The sequence below is a fragment of the Oratosquilla oratoria genome, chromosome 1 (assembly GCF_046742065.1).
Source record: "Oratosquilla oratoria isolate Oo_2021 chromosome 1, ASM4674206v1, whole genome shotgun sequence".
In the NCBI taxonomy this organism is placed as follows: domain Eukaryota; kingdom Metazoa; phylum Arthropoda; class Malacostraca; order Stomatopoda; family Squillidae; genus Oratosquilla; species Oratosquilla oratoria.
This window is the reverse complement of record NC_134777.1, coordinates 71662804-71677844: the sequence shown is the minus strand read 5'-3', so window position 1 is coordinate 71677844 and position 15041 is coordinate 71662804. Positions and strand designations below refer to the sequence as shown.

Genomic DNA, 15041 nt, shown 5'->3' with positions numbered 1-15041 from the left:
TATGTATACAAAAGGTTTTCAGTTCTGAAAAGTTTTCCGATGCATATTGTCACTGCAAACACCACTGAAATCCCATGCCTTTGTCACATTGAAATCGCCAATTGTTGCGACTTCAGTGACAGAGTAGTGCTGTCCCTCATTAATGTCGTGTGGATAGGTCGCACCCCTGATTTTGGCGAAATATTTAGTTAAATAAGTGCGACCTATACGGGAGTATATACGGTAAGCATATTCACATAACTAAACATCTTTGCATAATGATACATTACCTTGAACTCGTACATAAATCACAGCAGAAAGTCCAGCACCAATGCCGTTGTTGGCTTCACATAAATAGTATCCTTCATGGGACTTCTGGATGTTAGTGATATGGAGGGTGCCATCATCAGTGACTCGTACATTGGGGTTGTTTGATGCCAAATCACGGTAATCTCCTGGCTGGCGGCCTTGTGAAGTGAAGAAGTAAGTGTTAATAAAACATAGTAACCTTCTCATAAATAATCCACTTCAGCAATTTCCAATTGAAAGAGAAAACAAGAGAGAGAGAGTGAATGAGAGTCGATCCTTGTGTATAAGAATAGTCATAATATTCACACACATTCATTGCCTTCGATACTTGTGGTGTTTTATCTACTTACATACACTAATACACCTACCCAGTGGCGTAGCAACTGTTTTTGCCGCCCAGGGCGGGTGTTAGATTTACACACACACACCCGTTGGTGGGGGGTAAAATTATTCTTTGATATAAAGCAGGAATACTTAACTTAAAATATTTATCTTCATTGGATATCAAACTGGGGCGTGTCTAAAGCAAAAGTTCCTAGCCTAGGATTTTTTCCTAACCTAGGAATTTTGTTTAAAACCTAGGAATATAAAATTCGCCTAGCCATCGTCCCTACAACATGGCTGCCGCCATAGACCAACACAAATATTAATTTGCTAGATATTTTTAGTTAAATTTGTGCCATCTTATATCAATAAATAAAATAAAGTTTTATCTTGCTGGTTTCGGGTTTTACCGGCACTCGTATTTACGTAATTTCACATCATCGTTATGTCATACTTTAATTTATTTTAATAGTTGACAAAATCGCTGAAAGCTAGAATAGCGTCTACAGTGAATGTAGGTTAGGAAAACATTCATAGGCTAAGAAAATTTGCTTTTAGACACGGTCCTGATGCTACAGTTGAAAAATCTGTTTAAAAACAGTACCATATAACAACTTAAAACTCATTGTGGCATAATTAATATTTTATTTTCTCCCATCAACATTCCGCCCCCTAGCACGGGCCGACCGGGTCGGACCGCCCCTTTACTACGCCACTGCATCTACCTACATTTATCTTCATTAGTAATATGAGGACACAAATACAGGTAGATCTTTGATTTAACAGCAACCTAAAGCCCTCCCAACAAATATGAATTTTCATTAGATGAGAGTGCATGAAAAAATATAATAATGAATAAATAAATGAATGAATAATAATGATAATAATAATAATAATACATACACCAGTGGCTTTTTCCCCCCCTTACAACGGAGGTAGCAAAAAAAAAAAAAAAAAAAAAAAAAAAAAAAAAAAAAAAAAAAAAAAAAAAAAAAAAAAAAAAAAAAAAAAAACATAAAATCCACTCCCACCCATTCCAACGCCACATACTCAACTACCATTTACCCCGTCTCCCTCCCTCTTATCTTGGCTCCTTCTGGATGACAGGTCATCCCTGCATCTTGCCCACTGCCCTGGGTCAAAATCAATGTAGCAAGACACAGCACATCCACAGCAAGGCTGTTTCATTTAATCAGTGACCCCCCCCCCTCTCCATCCCCTCATGCAAAAAAAAAAAAGAGATGGGGAGAAATCCCTTCGGATTGCATGAAAATATCAAATATATAACTCCCCCCTATCCCCTACTCACTCCCTTCCATGCATCTCAACATCATCCATACACAACCATTCTCCACTCACCCCTATCTTCTGTCTTCTCTCTTCTTTCCTCAACAGACATTTCCCTCTTTCGTAATCCCCCTTTTACCCCATCCATCCATCTCATCCTTGGTCAGCCCCTCATGTTCACTCCTTCCACTTCTGCCTTTCACACTTCTTTTAATCTTTCTTCACTCATTCTTTCCATGTGTCCAATCCATCCCAATACTCTTTCATCAACCCTATCTCCCAACTCCCTTTCCACCACCACTCTCCTCCTCACCTCGTTTCTCACTCTATCTAGCCTAGTAACCCCTACCATACTTCTCAGGCATTTCATCTCAAACATTCAAATTCCTCCTCTCTTCATCTCTTATATTCCATGTTTCTGCCTCATAAGTGTTGTCAGCACAAGCACTCCATACAAACTCCTCTTAGCATCCATTTCCAGATGTCTATTTCTCATTACACTTTTTAATACCCCAAAGTATTTACTTGCTTCCCTCAATCTATGTTCTACCTCCACCTCCACTCCTCCCTTTCCTGCCACATGCATACCCAAGTATCTAAAGCTATCCACTTCCTCCAGTCTCCCTCCCTTAATACTCACTTCCAATTTGCTGCCACATTCTCTCCTTGTACATCTCATCACCTTATTTTTACCCACATTTGTATTCAACTTCTTTTGAACATCTTCCCAAACTCTGTCACTAACTTCCTTAATCCCTCCTCTGATCTTGCCACAAGCACAGTGTCATCAGCAAACATAAACTGGCTTATCTCCCATTTTTCTCTATTTTCTTTAACATTTCCAATCCCCAGCCCATTACCCTTGCATTTACCTATCGCACCACCCCATCCATGTATAAATTGAACAGCCAAGGTGACATAATGCATCCCTAGCAAAGTCCCACCTTTAGCTCAAACGACTCACTCTCTCCATTTCTAATTCTAAAGTGCCTAGCCAGTCTTTGTCCCTCTGTGTCCCCATGTATGTGGTGAGTTGGCGCCTAGCCAGACTTTATCTCTCTGCTTCCCACACATGTACACCACATCGGTTTTGTCCCCGTTTCCCCGCAGTTGGTACCCGCCAAACAGCCAAGCGTGCCCAAGCCAGGTTTGCTCTGCCCCCACACTATGCAGGATGGGTCATGTGGTTGCTGCTGTGGGAGATGATTGGCTGGGCACCCAAGCAGTCCAGGCAGCCCAGCAAGCAGAGAGTCACTTGGGCTGGAGGTCCCAGGCAGATGGGCGATGACCAGTGGCTGGATAAGACACACACACCATGAGTGCAGCACACTCTTGCCCACATGTAAGGTATTCTTTTCTCCCCTTAGTTGCAAATAGCCATTTAGCTCCACCACAATCATAGTTACAAATAAAGGAGACACAGAGCCCTCCATGTTTGTATTAAGCCTCATCCTTGGTACCACTTTACCAAACTAACACAGGTTCTACTACTTTCGTAAAAATTCTTGACTGTTCTTAACAGCTTTCCTCCTATCCAATATATCTGCAATACCTCCCACAGTGCCTTACTGTCTACCCTGTCTAAAGCCTTTTCCAAATTTATAAAGGCCCCAAAAATATCCTTACTTTTTCCTAAAGCTTTCTCATATATCTACCTTACCACAAAAATCTGATCCAAGCAACCCCTACCTGTCCTAAACCTACACTGTTCCTCATCAACTATTCCCTCTGTTCCTTTCCTAATTCTCTCAATCAAGACCCTCCCATAAGCCTTCCCAATTACACTTACTAAGCTGATTCCTCTGAAACTACTACACTCACACTTGTCCCCTTTTCCCTTGTAAAGTGGAACTATACAGGCACTCCTCCAGTCCTCTGGTACTCTACCCTCTTTTAGACAAACATTAAACAACCTCACCAGCCAGTCCACCTCCCTTTTTGAGACACTCCACATGACACCCATCTAACCCAGGTACTTTACCTATTTTCATCATTTTAATAACTGCTTTCACCTCATCTTTCCTTATTTCTCCTCCATTTTCTTTATTCATAGCTGTCAATTTCTTAGTGCTTCCCACTGCAACTACCTTTCCCTCCCTATCCTTCACATTTAGCAACTCCTTAAAATACTCTGCCCATCTTCCTCTTACTGCTGTCTCTTCCATTATCATCTCTCCATCTGCACCTTTTACTTTTCTTTTCTACTTGATTTGCCTCTTCCTCTTTTAATTTCCTTCCAAAACATCTTTTTATTACTTTCAAAAATTTGTCATACTCTTACCCCATTTCACATCCACTCTCCTCTTTCCCTCCTTTATCTATGCTTTACTTCTCTTCTCTTTTCTTTGTACCTCTCATGTGATTCTCTTGTCCTATTTCGTAACCAATCTGTGAATGCTCGCTTCCTCTCTTCTACAACCTTCTTTACTTCATCATCCCACCAATCACTACCCTTCCTTCTATTTCCTCCCATCCTCCTTGTTCCACACACCAACTTTGCACACCTTGTGACTCCCTCCTCTATTATGAAATAAAAGCAAAGAACATGCCAGGTGTTCCATCTTTTGCAAAACTGTTAATGAATGCTTTCTTGCAACCAAAATCACTTGGTTTACACTCTGGAGTAATTTTTTTTTGTCGATGGTCATTTCAAAAGCACTGTGAAATCATGAGTGATTGTTGGGAATGACCAGTACCAGTATTCTGAAAGGATCAGGGCTGCAGCAACATTACCCCACTAGACACTGAAAAACACTAGCTCTGATAAATTTTATAAGTTGTCACTGAGTTATTTTTTCATCTGCTACAATATTTTTTCTATTGAATATTGCCATTAAATGTTCTTTCTTTTTTGAAGTCCCAGTAAATGCAAGTCTATGATGGTAGCCTGTTAAATCAAAGGTTAACCTTTTCATGTACAGGTCTACACAAGAATTCTTGAATCCACAAGTTATACAATCTCCTTCACATCTATGTGAGATGTGTCTTGTATCTGGGCAATTTGGCATCAGAGGGGCAGCATCTAAGTATAATATTGTATCACAAATGAGTACACTTTGAGCTATATGTACTAAGAATAACCAGATAATTCTTGCACACTAAACCCTCAGTAATTTGGCATTTGATATTTTGGGTTTCAGAATGATTCAGTACTTTTGGCCAAATGCCAAAATTGAGTTAAATAATTTGGGATCATTGCTGACATAATCTCAAGATACACCAGGAAAAAAAAAGTCTTAAGTATATTATGATTTTTTTTTTTTTTTTTACCGGTAATCATAGGCACTTCTCCCAGTGATTCGAGAAAACATGTTGATAATTCACTATCATTTTGAAATAACCATCAAATTTTGGCACTCGGCAATTCAACATATTCATGATCTTGAAACCCTCTATCTTCCCAAGGCAATCTTCTGTTACCAAGTCACACAAACGCCACAGAGACAGGACACCTGCAGAAGCAGAGTGTATCTTTCTTCCACAAGTACATGAGCTGTCATCCAATATCCTTCTTCCATAATGCTTACATGAATCAATGAGTGTACAAAAAAAAAAAATGACTTACCTGCTGCTTTCTTCCATGACAAAGAGGGTTCTGGGAAACCGTCAGCCTTGCATTCGAGTTGTGCATCACTACCAAGAGCAAAGGCTTTGTCCTTGGGCTCAATGATCCAGCGTGGTGGGACTGGTGTGGGAGATTTCATCAGTATATAGGAAGTCACAATGTTTTATTTTCAATTTGCAATGGTCTCTTTTTATCTACTTTAATGACATATTTCAGGTTCAGATGATCCACAATGTATTAATATTAATATATATATATATATATATATATATATATATATATATATATATATATATATATATATATATATATATATATATATATATACACACATCTATGTATACATATCATATGCACAATAAATGAAGAGAAATTATGAAAGTTCCTATACTCTAAAAAGAGGCCTATGCAAATTATATATTTCATATCTTTCAAAATATATTTCACTTATTTCAGCATGTATATCAACGACACTGACAATATACTGAACAACTATACTATGGACAAAAATTCTTAGTCCAGGCAAGGGCGATGCCAAAGCTAAAGGAAACCAAAGGAAGGGACAGCCACCTTGGCCTGCGCACCTCCGCAGCCAGGAAAGGAAGGGGGGAGTGTTCTGTCAGCAACAGCCAGTGCTTTTATCCTTGGGGATATTATCGCACCAAAAAGGTGGGCTCAGAGAAGTGGTAAAGGAGAAATTTATGGTAGGCAATAGAACGGAGGGATAGGAGAAGTTCAAAGTGATCAGCATCCTTTTATTTGTGTGGAGATTAGTCTCCTATCACAAAAGAATCCTGAGTGACTCTGGTCCGTAGGGATGTCACTAAAGTCCCTAAAATATCAACTGCATAAGAAAAAATCCAGTCGATACCCTGTACGGCGAGAAGACGGGTTCTCATTGCAAAAGGAGGGCTAGGTAGGTGGATGCTAGGTTTCAGGACCTGGGAGGGGTAGGGTAATTAGGGGGGGTTGCATTTTTGGGTAAAAGGGGGGGCCTGACTTCTGGCTACCAGGCAGGCCAAGGTTTTTAGGCAAGCAAATACTGTGATCGTACTCCGGCATCCGTTTACATGTATGGTTGGGCAAAGGTCTTGTGGCAACAAATAACACAAGCAAATGTTTCTCATAATCACACAATTCTTTTTATGTGTACATGCATTTAGGTTTTTAGCAGACTGCTGGTGAATCATGGCATGTGAGATAATGGTATGATACATTGTTTCAGTGGGCAGTCCGTTGTTCATTTCATGTTTGTGCATGATGCTGGAGTATTACACAGGTGCAAAAGCTTCAAGCACAACACACCATGCAAAAAATCTAACATTAAATTCCACATATTACTTCATGCAACCACATGCAAATAAAAAGAAATTAAATCAAATCAACTTAAGAAAATTCCAAAGTAAAAGTAAGAAAACCGACAGGGTAGCTAAATAAACAAACAAGAATGGGTTGTGAGGGAAGGGAAAGGCGAAGGTCTTGGCGGGTATTGTGACTTTTTTTTTTTTTTTTTTCTCCCTGTTCCTTAGAAGGGTTGTGACTTATTCATTTCTCCCTGTTCCTTACAATATCAAGAGATACAGGACACGTTCACAACTCGTTCAAGCACATGTCAATTCGTTTGTTCCTCCCTGTTCCCTCAGAGTACGCAGGGAGAGGACATTCGTCACTCTCCTTCACTGAGACGACTCACTTCGAGATTGTTATCCCAAGAATCCTCCGAAGTTGTCATCCCAAAGGTGCGGTTAGTGGTTACAACACGATTAGGGTAAGACACGCAAAAAACCATTACATGTTACGCTTCTGCTTTGTCAACATTGAGAAACTGTTCCTATTGTCAATGTAAAACAAATAACATTAGAGGAGAAAGAGGTGATTACAAAGGCAGGGTAGGTTAGCTCGGGGTAAGAACAGGAGGAGAAGGAGAGCAGAAAGAACAGGAAAAGCCCAAACCCTCGGGCAGAAGAAGCATCACAGTACTGTCCTGTAGAGGTCGAGTTAGCTACACCATAATGAAAAGGCATTTAGCCCCCAGGCTGTCCAAGTAGAAATATGCAAGCCTCTAGTCTGGCTAATAGCTAAAACCCCTAAAAGTAAGAAAGATAAACGTTATCAGGCCGAGGGAAAGAAATAAAAAAGGAGAGAGGGAAAGAGAGAGAGAGAGAGAGAGAGGGAAGAGGTGCACCGTCCCAGTTGCAGCACGAAGATCAGGTGAGGGCGAAAGGTTCCCCCTACCCTGTACATGAAGTTCCGCTACGTGGGACGCGTTCCCGGCACTGTTCGATACAGTACAAGTGTAGTCGCCACTATGGACCCACGAGACGCTGCCGATCGTCAGCATAGACGTTCGCCCCCCAAAGACATCCATCTGCACTCCGAGGGGAAGCTCGCCGAGCCCGTTATAAGACCACGTAAAATCGAGGGGCTCGTCCCCCGTAGCAGCCACACACACGAGCTGCGCGAAGGAGCCGTCCTCTTCGGCGCTTTTGGGGAACTCGAAGGGGACGATGGAGGGAGGGGCTGCAAAGAGGAACACAGGGTCGATATGCGGGGTCTTTCTACAAGAAACGAAGAACTTTCATTTTCTTCTTCCTCTACTTGATGGCCTCGATGGCTGCGGATGGAAGAGTGGGTCCGGCGTCGTCGTCTAGTAGTGGATGACAAACTCTAGCGGGAAGGGTTGAACTAGGTGACTCTCTGAGGGCCAGTCTTCATACCCGTTCTCAGAGTCGTGGGTCTTCAAGATTATATGTGTATATCTATATAATTCATGGGTATAAGGAGAAAATACAGAGCGTGAGATTAAGAAAAGATAAACTGTGGTATAACAATCATTCGTCTGGCGACAGGTGAGAATGTAGCGCTTGACAAATGACATGAGAATCATGACCAGCCCAGACGATAGACGGACAGACACCCATACACATACACACACACTCGCGCGCACGCACACACACACACACACACACACACACACACACACACACGGTGGCGGATTGGTAAGGCACTGGCCTCACAAGCCGGAGAACCGGGGTTCGATTCCCCGGCAGGGCGGAGACAAGTTGGGTTTGTCTCCTTTCACGTGTAGCCCCTGTTCACCTAGCAGCGAGTAGGTACGGGACGTTAGTCAAGGAGTTGTGACCTTGCATTCCCGGTGTGTGGAGTGTGAGTGGTCTCAGACCTACCCAGAGATCTGCTAATAATGAGCTCTGAGCTCACTGCCGTAGGGTGGTGTCTGGCTGTCTCGAAAAGAGGCTGCAGCAGATCCGAGGTGAATACACACACACACACACACCTCACGACCCACCTAACACCTCCACCCAGGGCAATTGGTGCTACACTCAGGTCCAGCCCTTCATGAGGTCACGGGAGACGAGAGTGGGTCTCTGACGTCCGTGGATCCTGCACGGTTCGACGCCACACACGAGTAGCAGCCAGCGTGTTTCACACGAATGTCGACAATTTGCAAAGTGCTCATTCTGTCGTCGACGTTTGAAATGGCTATTCTGTTGTCACTCGAAGGAGAGAGAACTTGGTCGTTGAAGTGCAACGTGAAGGTGACGGGGACGTCGCCTTTCTGCAGGACGCAGTACGCATGCGCGAAGTCGTCTTCTTGGATCTTCAATCCTTCGAAGTTGATGAGTATGAGTCGAAGTAACTCTGCAAGCGAACATCAGTATAATTGAGCTGGTCTTTTCTTCTTTTCCGCCACTCCAGAACGGTGCTTGAAACGAGGGAAAGGTGAAATTCTCGGAAACGGAAACGAGAGGGGATGGGAGTGAGTGAGAGGGAGCAGGAAAGAGAAGGGACCCCATTCAAAAAAATGCGACAGTCATAGAAGCGTTTTGTCAGCAGTTGTATACGGTTCGGTGTGACCCAGGGTGAGGTCATGGTGCTCTGGGTGGTTTGAGGGGAACCAAGACTTCGGGGAAAAGGGGAATACCATGGACGACAAGTTTGGCCGTGACTTCTGTTGACCCGGCGGCATTGGTGGCCGTGCATGTGTAGGTCCCCTGGTTATGGGACCGAACGGACTCAAGAGTGAGGATGCTCGAACGCCCGATCTCGTCTATCTGAACCCCGCTGTCCGGTAACGGGAGAAGGGGCTTCCCGTTCAGGAACCAAGAGAGAACGACGGGGCGGTGGCCCTTCTGGAGAACGCAGTTGGCCTGGGCGAAGTCTCCTTCATTGAAATCGTTCTGGCCGAAGTCCATGGGAATGAGGAGAGGGGGCTCTGTGGATTAAGGGGAAGATCTCACGAAATGCTTAGTTTTCTTTCTGATAACCACCACCATCCCATGCATGCGTGCGCACACGGAGGAGGGTAAAGATTCCTCGACACATCACAATCATGTTCCAAACCGCGTGCAGGATCTACCGTCGAGACCGCCTCACGGTTATTTTGTAACCATATCCGTGTGGCGGTGAATTATTCAAGTCATCATATAGTGACCCCTTTCCTTCCCCCCCCCAAAAAAAAAGCCTAAGGCCTATTGATGACGTCATGTCGTTTCCTATGTCACGACGCTTTGCTACCCATGTCAAATCATGTACCGCTTTCAGTCGCAAAATTACTGAAATGTCTGTCGCTCTTCAGTTCCGCCATACTCTTAAGGAACAAGGAGAAACCGGAGGGATCTGGGGAAGAAGAAGAGGAGGAGGAGTAGGAGGAGACCTGGAAGAAAAGCGAAGGCCGGCACACACAAAACAAGACACCTTCGTCAAAGTTCCTAGCCCGAAGAGAAACCAAGCACCGCCACAGGTCTTGCCGCACAGAAGAAACCACAGCCGAACGAAACCGCCTCCAGCGCTCAAATCCAAGCCGCAAACACAGTAGCAAAAGGAAGAAACCGGCGGGGAGCTCAAATATTGGGGGTGGGGAAAAATGGGGGGGAGCATATACTGAGACTGGTTTCAAGGGAGGGTTACCGACCATTGACGGTTAGGCCGACGGTGACCGAAGCTTGACCGGCAGCGTTGGAGGCGCGACAGGTGTAGTTGCCCTGGTGGTGGGCGCGGACGGGCTCTACGGTCAGGATGCTGGTCTTGCCTCCTGCCGCAGTCAGAAAAGTCGTGCCCTCCGACTCAAGAAGAGGAGCGCCATTGAAGAACCACTCTATCGTGATCGGCCGATCGCCCTTCCGGAGGACGCAACTGGCCTGAACGAGGTCGTCCTCGTAAAAGGACGAGGACCCCAGGAGGAGTGGGAGGATCTGGGGAGGTTCTGTAAAAGGACGTCACGTGGGTTCGAGGGAGACATACATCAAAGGTAGCTAAATAATACGAAGTCTGTCGCGAAGGACTGCAACTTCAGTAGACCGCAAACACCGATGAACTGTTGGGAGACGGTCACAGTACTACTGACGGCAGCCTGGGAGAATTCGCCATCACATCTGGGAGACCCCAGCATTTCGACCGCGAAGGGACCACCGACAGACATCAAAGGTCCGAAGGGGGGAGGGGTTGGTCTCGTCCTGAAGAAGAAACGCTACCATCGGCACCTGCACCACCACCAACTTCGTCGGATGGTGAGCCCGTCCTACCCTACAACGATCAGCCTGACGACGAAGGCCAGTGCGGACGTGGGTGCCGTGATACTGCGCCTTCAGGATGTCGATGGAGAGGACGCTGACTGCCGACCTCGATAAGGGGCGGACTCCGCCTGAGGACTGTACGGGGATCCCTCTCAGGGACCACACCCCCGTTGGTCCTTCTTGGCCACCAAGCACGTGGCTGTGGTCGAGTGTACACATTCAGTTTTCCGAGGACGAAAGGAACTGTGACGGGCGGGTCTGCAACAAGACGGACAACAAACCAAAACTTAAACTGTACTTAATTATTTTAACGGTTTTAACGGTTTTTAACCGTCACGCGGGATTTAAAAGTGTTTAGACGGGCCATTGACACACGAAACTTTGGGCCAAGTGGGGTTCAAAGACGTGGGCTGTGGGTTGGAAGGGATGTAGGATCATTACAAAGGAGGAGGAATGAAGAGACGGGGACGAGGAGAAGGAACAATAAAAGTAAATGGGCGATAAATGTTGGATAACGAACAAACCAAGTACTTTTGTGTCTCAAGGTGAGTGACTCATCGAAAGGACGCTCTGTGATTTCGAAATTGTTTTACAATGAGAGAGAGAGGGGGGAAGAGAGACGAGAAAGAGAGAGAGGTGAGGGTGGAGGGCAAGCTTTGCGTGAGATGTTCCTAAGAAAGCCTGAATGACACTACAAAAGGAAGAGGTTATTTCCAGAAGAAGCCTCGAACTTAGTGTCAAAGTAAAACGATATTACGTCACGTCGTCTTGAAAGTCTGACGACACCGACTGGGGGTAAAACGCGAGGACGGGAGGGGAAGAGAGGATGAGGAGGCCAAGGAGGAGGAGGAGGAGAAGCAAAGGGTTTGGGCGCAGCTACCGTGAACGGTGAGGGCCGCCGAAAATCTGTCCTCGCCGGCCACGTTGGAGGCCAAGCAAGTGTACTCCCCCGAGTGTTCATGCGTGAGGGACATGATGTTGAGAATGGAGGACCGTCCTCCCATTTTGAGGGTCTCGACACCCATGAAATGCGACACGTTCCTCCCGTGGAAGTACCACGTGATATGCAGGGGTGTGTCCCCATCCGTCACGTAACACATGACCTGGGTGTCACGTCCGGAACGAAGATTGTCCTCAAAGACAAACGGGCGAATCCTCGGAGGTTCTGTTGATGAGGGAGATCGTAAAGTGTCAACTTTGAAAGGGAGTGAATGAGAGAGGATTGATTCGGAGACCGGGGGAGAGGGTGGGAGAAGAAGAGAAAGAAGGAGAGGGAGAGAGAGTGTCTCCTAGGAAACGAGCAAAAGCAACTGAGAAATCTACATATTTCTATGTATAAACATCTCTACGGTGTGTGTGTGTGTGTGTGTGTGTGGTGTGTGTGTGTGTATGTGTGTTCCGATGACCAGCCATGCTGTAAAAAAAATGATCGTGTCAACCAAATAATATTAGCGTGAGGGGAACTGAGGGGAGAAAAGGAAAGGAGAAAGTTGGGGCGACGCGCTGGATGGGCGAGGGGTTATAGAGACCCTCAGGGGGCGAAGGGCGCTGTCGCCCACGACAGGCGGTCGTACCGTGGACCGTAAGACTCGCAGAGTACCGAGTCTCTCCGACCATGTTGGACGCGACGCATGTGTATTCTCCGGAGTGTCCGTGCGTGGCCGAAGTAATACTGAGGATGTTCGACCGCCCACCCACTTTCATTGTGGCCACGCCCATGCTGTGGGACACCTCACGCCCGTGGAAGAGCCAGCGGATGGTGAGGGGCGTGTCCCCCTTGGCAACGTAGCAGACGAGCTGGGCGTCCCTGCCTGCCTCGATGTCGCTGTCGAAGCTGAAGGGGCTGATCTCGGGAGGTTCTGTAAGCATATCGGTTAAAACCGTTATTTTTTAACGGTTAACCGCTGTAACGAATTGTCGGCAGAGTGAGGATGGCCGGGGGATTGCCAGGCCGGCTCGACGAAGGACGTCCCCGGGCGGACCGCCTCCCCCTTCAGAAGGAAGATCCGGTCGCAAGACAGAAAAACAACAGAAGGGCATTTCGGAGTCATCAGTAATATACACATATATTGAAACACCAAAAGAGAGTATACAGATGTCACGTCACCACCTACTGGTTTACCATGAAGTCACAAGCCGTGGACTATTCGTGATGTCACACGACGTCAGCAACCACTGATGTCAAAGGTTCTCTAGTGATCATGACGTCACAAGCGTGACGCCATAGGAAGGGAAGAGAGGAAGCCAGTAGCAAAGAGGTTCTTACTCCACGAGCAGGCGAAGTCCGGGCAACGACGGCGAACCTCAACTTCGGCGAGATCCCTTAAGGTTCCTGGGGACTTAGGAGGCCATTCAGCCATAACCTAACTCCGCCCACTGCCGCTTAGCCCTACTACTGCAGTGCCCGCCGTGTCAACACGTATCTTGGCTCCTCAAAGCCCTTACCGCTACACCTTTGAGAACAGGGTCGTCCTCAACCCTCCTGAAGGAGGGAGCGCCTTCGAGGAGCGCCTAAACCTCCTGCAAATCCTGACAAAGGAGGAGGAGAGTGACTCTGCTCCTTACATGGGATAACCCCGCCAGAGGGCGTCACGGCTAGTGAACAAAATATCAAAACGAAAAGGAAAGGAACAGAGACAGTCATCTTGAAATATATGGGATTCGCTCAACGGCCGTGTCGTCGCCTTCGTCGTCGTCGTCGCCGTCGTCTTCGATCTCAGACCAACGAGCATATCAGCCTTTGGTTTCGATGCACACAAAATGTTTATATTTACAAAAGTGTGTATATATATATACATACATACATACATATAGATATATATATATATATATATATATATATATATAATATATATATATATATATATACACATATGTACACACATTTATGTGTGTGTGTGTGTGTGTGTGTGTGTGTGTGTGTGTGTGTGTGTGTGTGTGTGTGTGTGTGTGTGTGTGTGTGTGTGTGTGCATCAGGCACAAACCCATCTACATATATCCACAAATACACATACATACACACATGTAATATGAAGAAGCATACATTCCGAGGCCCATAAGTACACACATTCCATCTGAAGTGCACACACACACACACACACACACACACACATATATATATATATATATATATATATATATATATATATATGTGTGTGTGTGTGTGTGTGTACACATACATATACCAAAAGAACTTTCCGCCATTATATAAGGGGAGGTCGAGCATACCCCACATCCTTCCAATAAACCCATTTGTTGTTCCTCCTATCTTAGCACCTCGTGAATGAAGGGCCATCCCTGATCCCCGCCACACTGCATGGTCAGAGGCGATGTAGCAAGACACAGCACCTCCATAGCAGGACTCTCAGATTTCTCCTCTGAATACTCTCCCAAACACTACCACTAACTAATTCAGTATATCCTCCGATTCTACAAGCAGTATCATCTGAAAACAACAACTGGTTCACCTCCCACTTCCTTTCAAAATCGTTAGCACTCTCAACGTTACCTCCCTCACCATCCCATCCATATTGAACAACCCTGATGAGTTTCATTGCTCACGTAAACACTTGTGACCGCTTTCAATAGACTTCCCCGTATCCCATAAACCCACACCACACCACATAACGTTTCTCTGTCAACCCTGTCATATGCCGTCTCCAAATCCATAAAAGATAAAAAAAAACTTTCCCAAAAACTTCTCGCATATGTTATTACAGTAATCAAATAAAATATATACACACCCTCTTCCTCTCCTACAATTTACATTACACTTCCCCCAATTACTCCCTCTGTTCTCCTCCTAATATTTTCAATCAATACCGTAATATAAACTTTACCGGCCACACTTGACAGAGTGATTCCTCTAAAGGTACTACTTCCATATTTGCCTCATTTTATTTTGTATAGTAGAAATCTCATTAGTCATTTCACTATAACTACTCCTCTTTCATCAAGCACTCCACATTACAACCATCTAACCCAGGTGTCTTACCATTTTTCATCTCTTTCAATGAACTTTAGATCTCTTTTCCTGTAGCATT

The 15041-nt window shown here is 45.2% G+C and overlaps 1 protein-coding gene across 50 annotated transcripts in view; it reads right to left on the bottom strand.

Annotated features, from left to right (window-relative positions):
* Positions 1–15041, bottom strand: part of Dscam1 (Down syndrome cell adhesion molecule 1) — a 635227-nt gene that overhangs the window by 112727 nt on the left and 507459 nt on the right. For 45 of the 50 annotated variants that reach the window (XM_076206304.1, XM_076207477.1, XM_076208806.1 and 42 more), the window contains exons 15-16: positions 5465–5584; positions 270–446 (exon numbers count right to left, since the gene is read on the bottom strand). In XM_076206304.1, coding sequence (XP_076062419.1) covers positions 270–446; positions 5465–5584 — 297 coding nt within the window. Of the gene's footprint in view, positions 1–269; positions 447–5464; positions 5585–10397; positions 10689–11878; positions 12164–12572; positions 12858–15041 lie in introns of all 50 variants that reach the window. The other 5 variants (XM_076208897.1, XM_076208300.1, XM_076208948.1 and 2 more) reach the window with 3 other exon arrangements.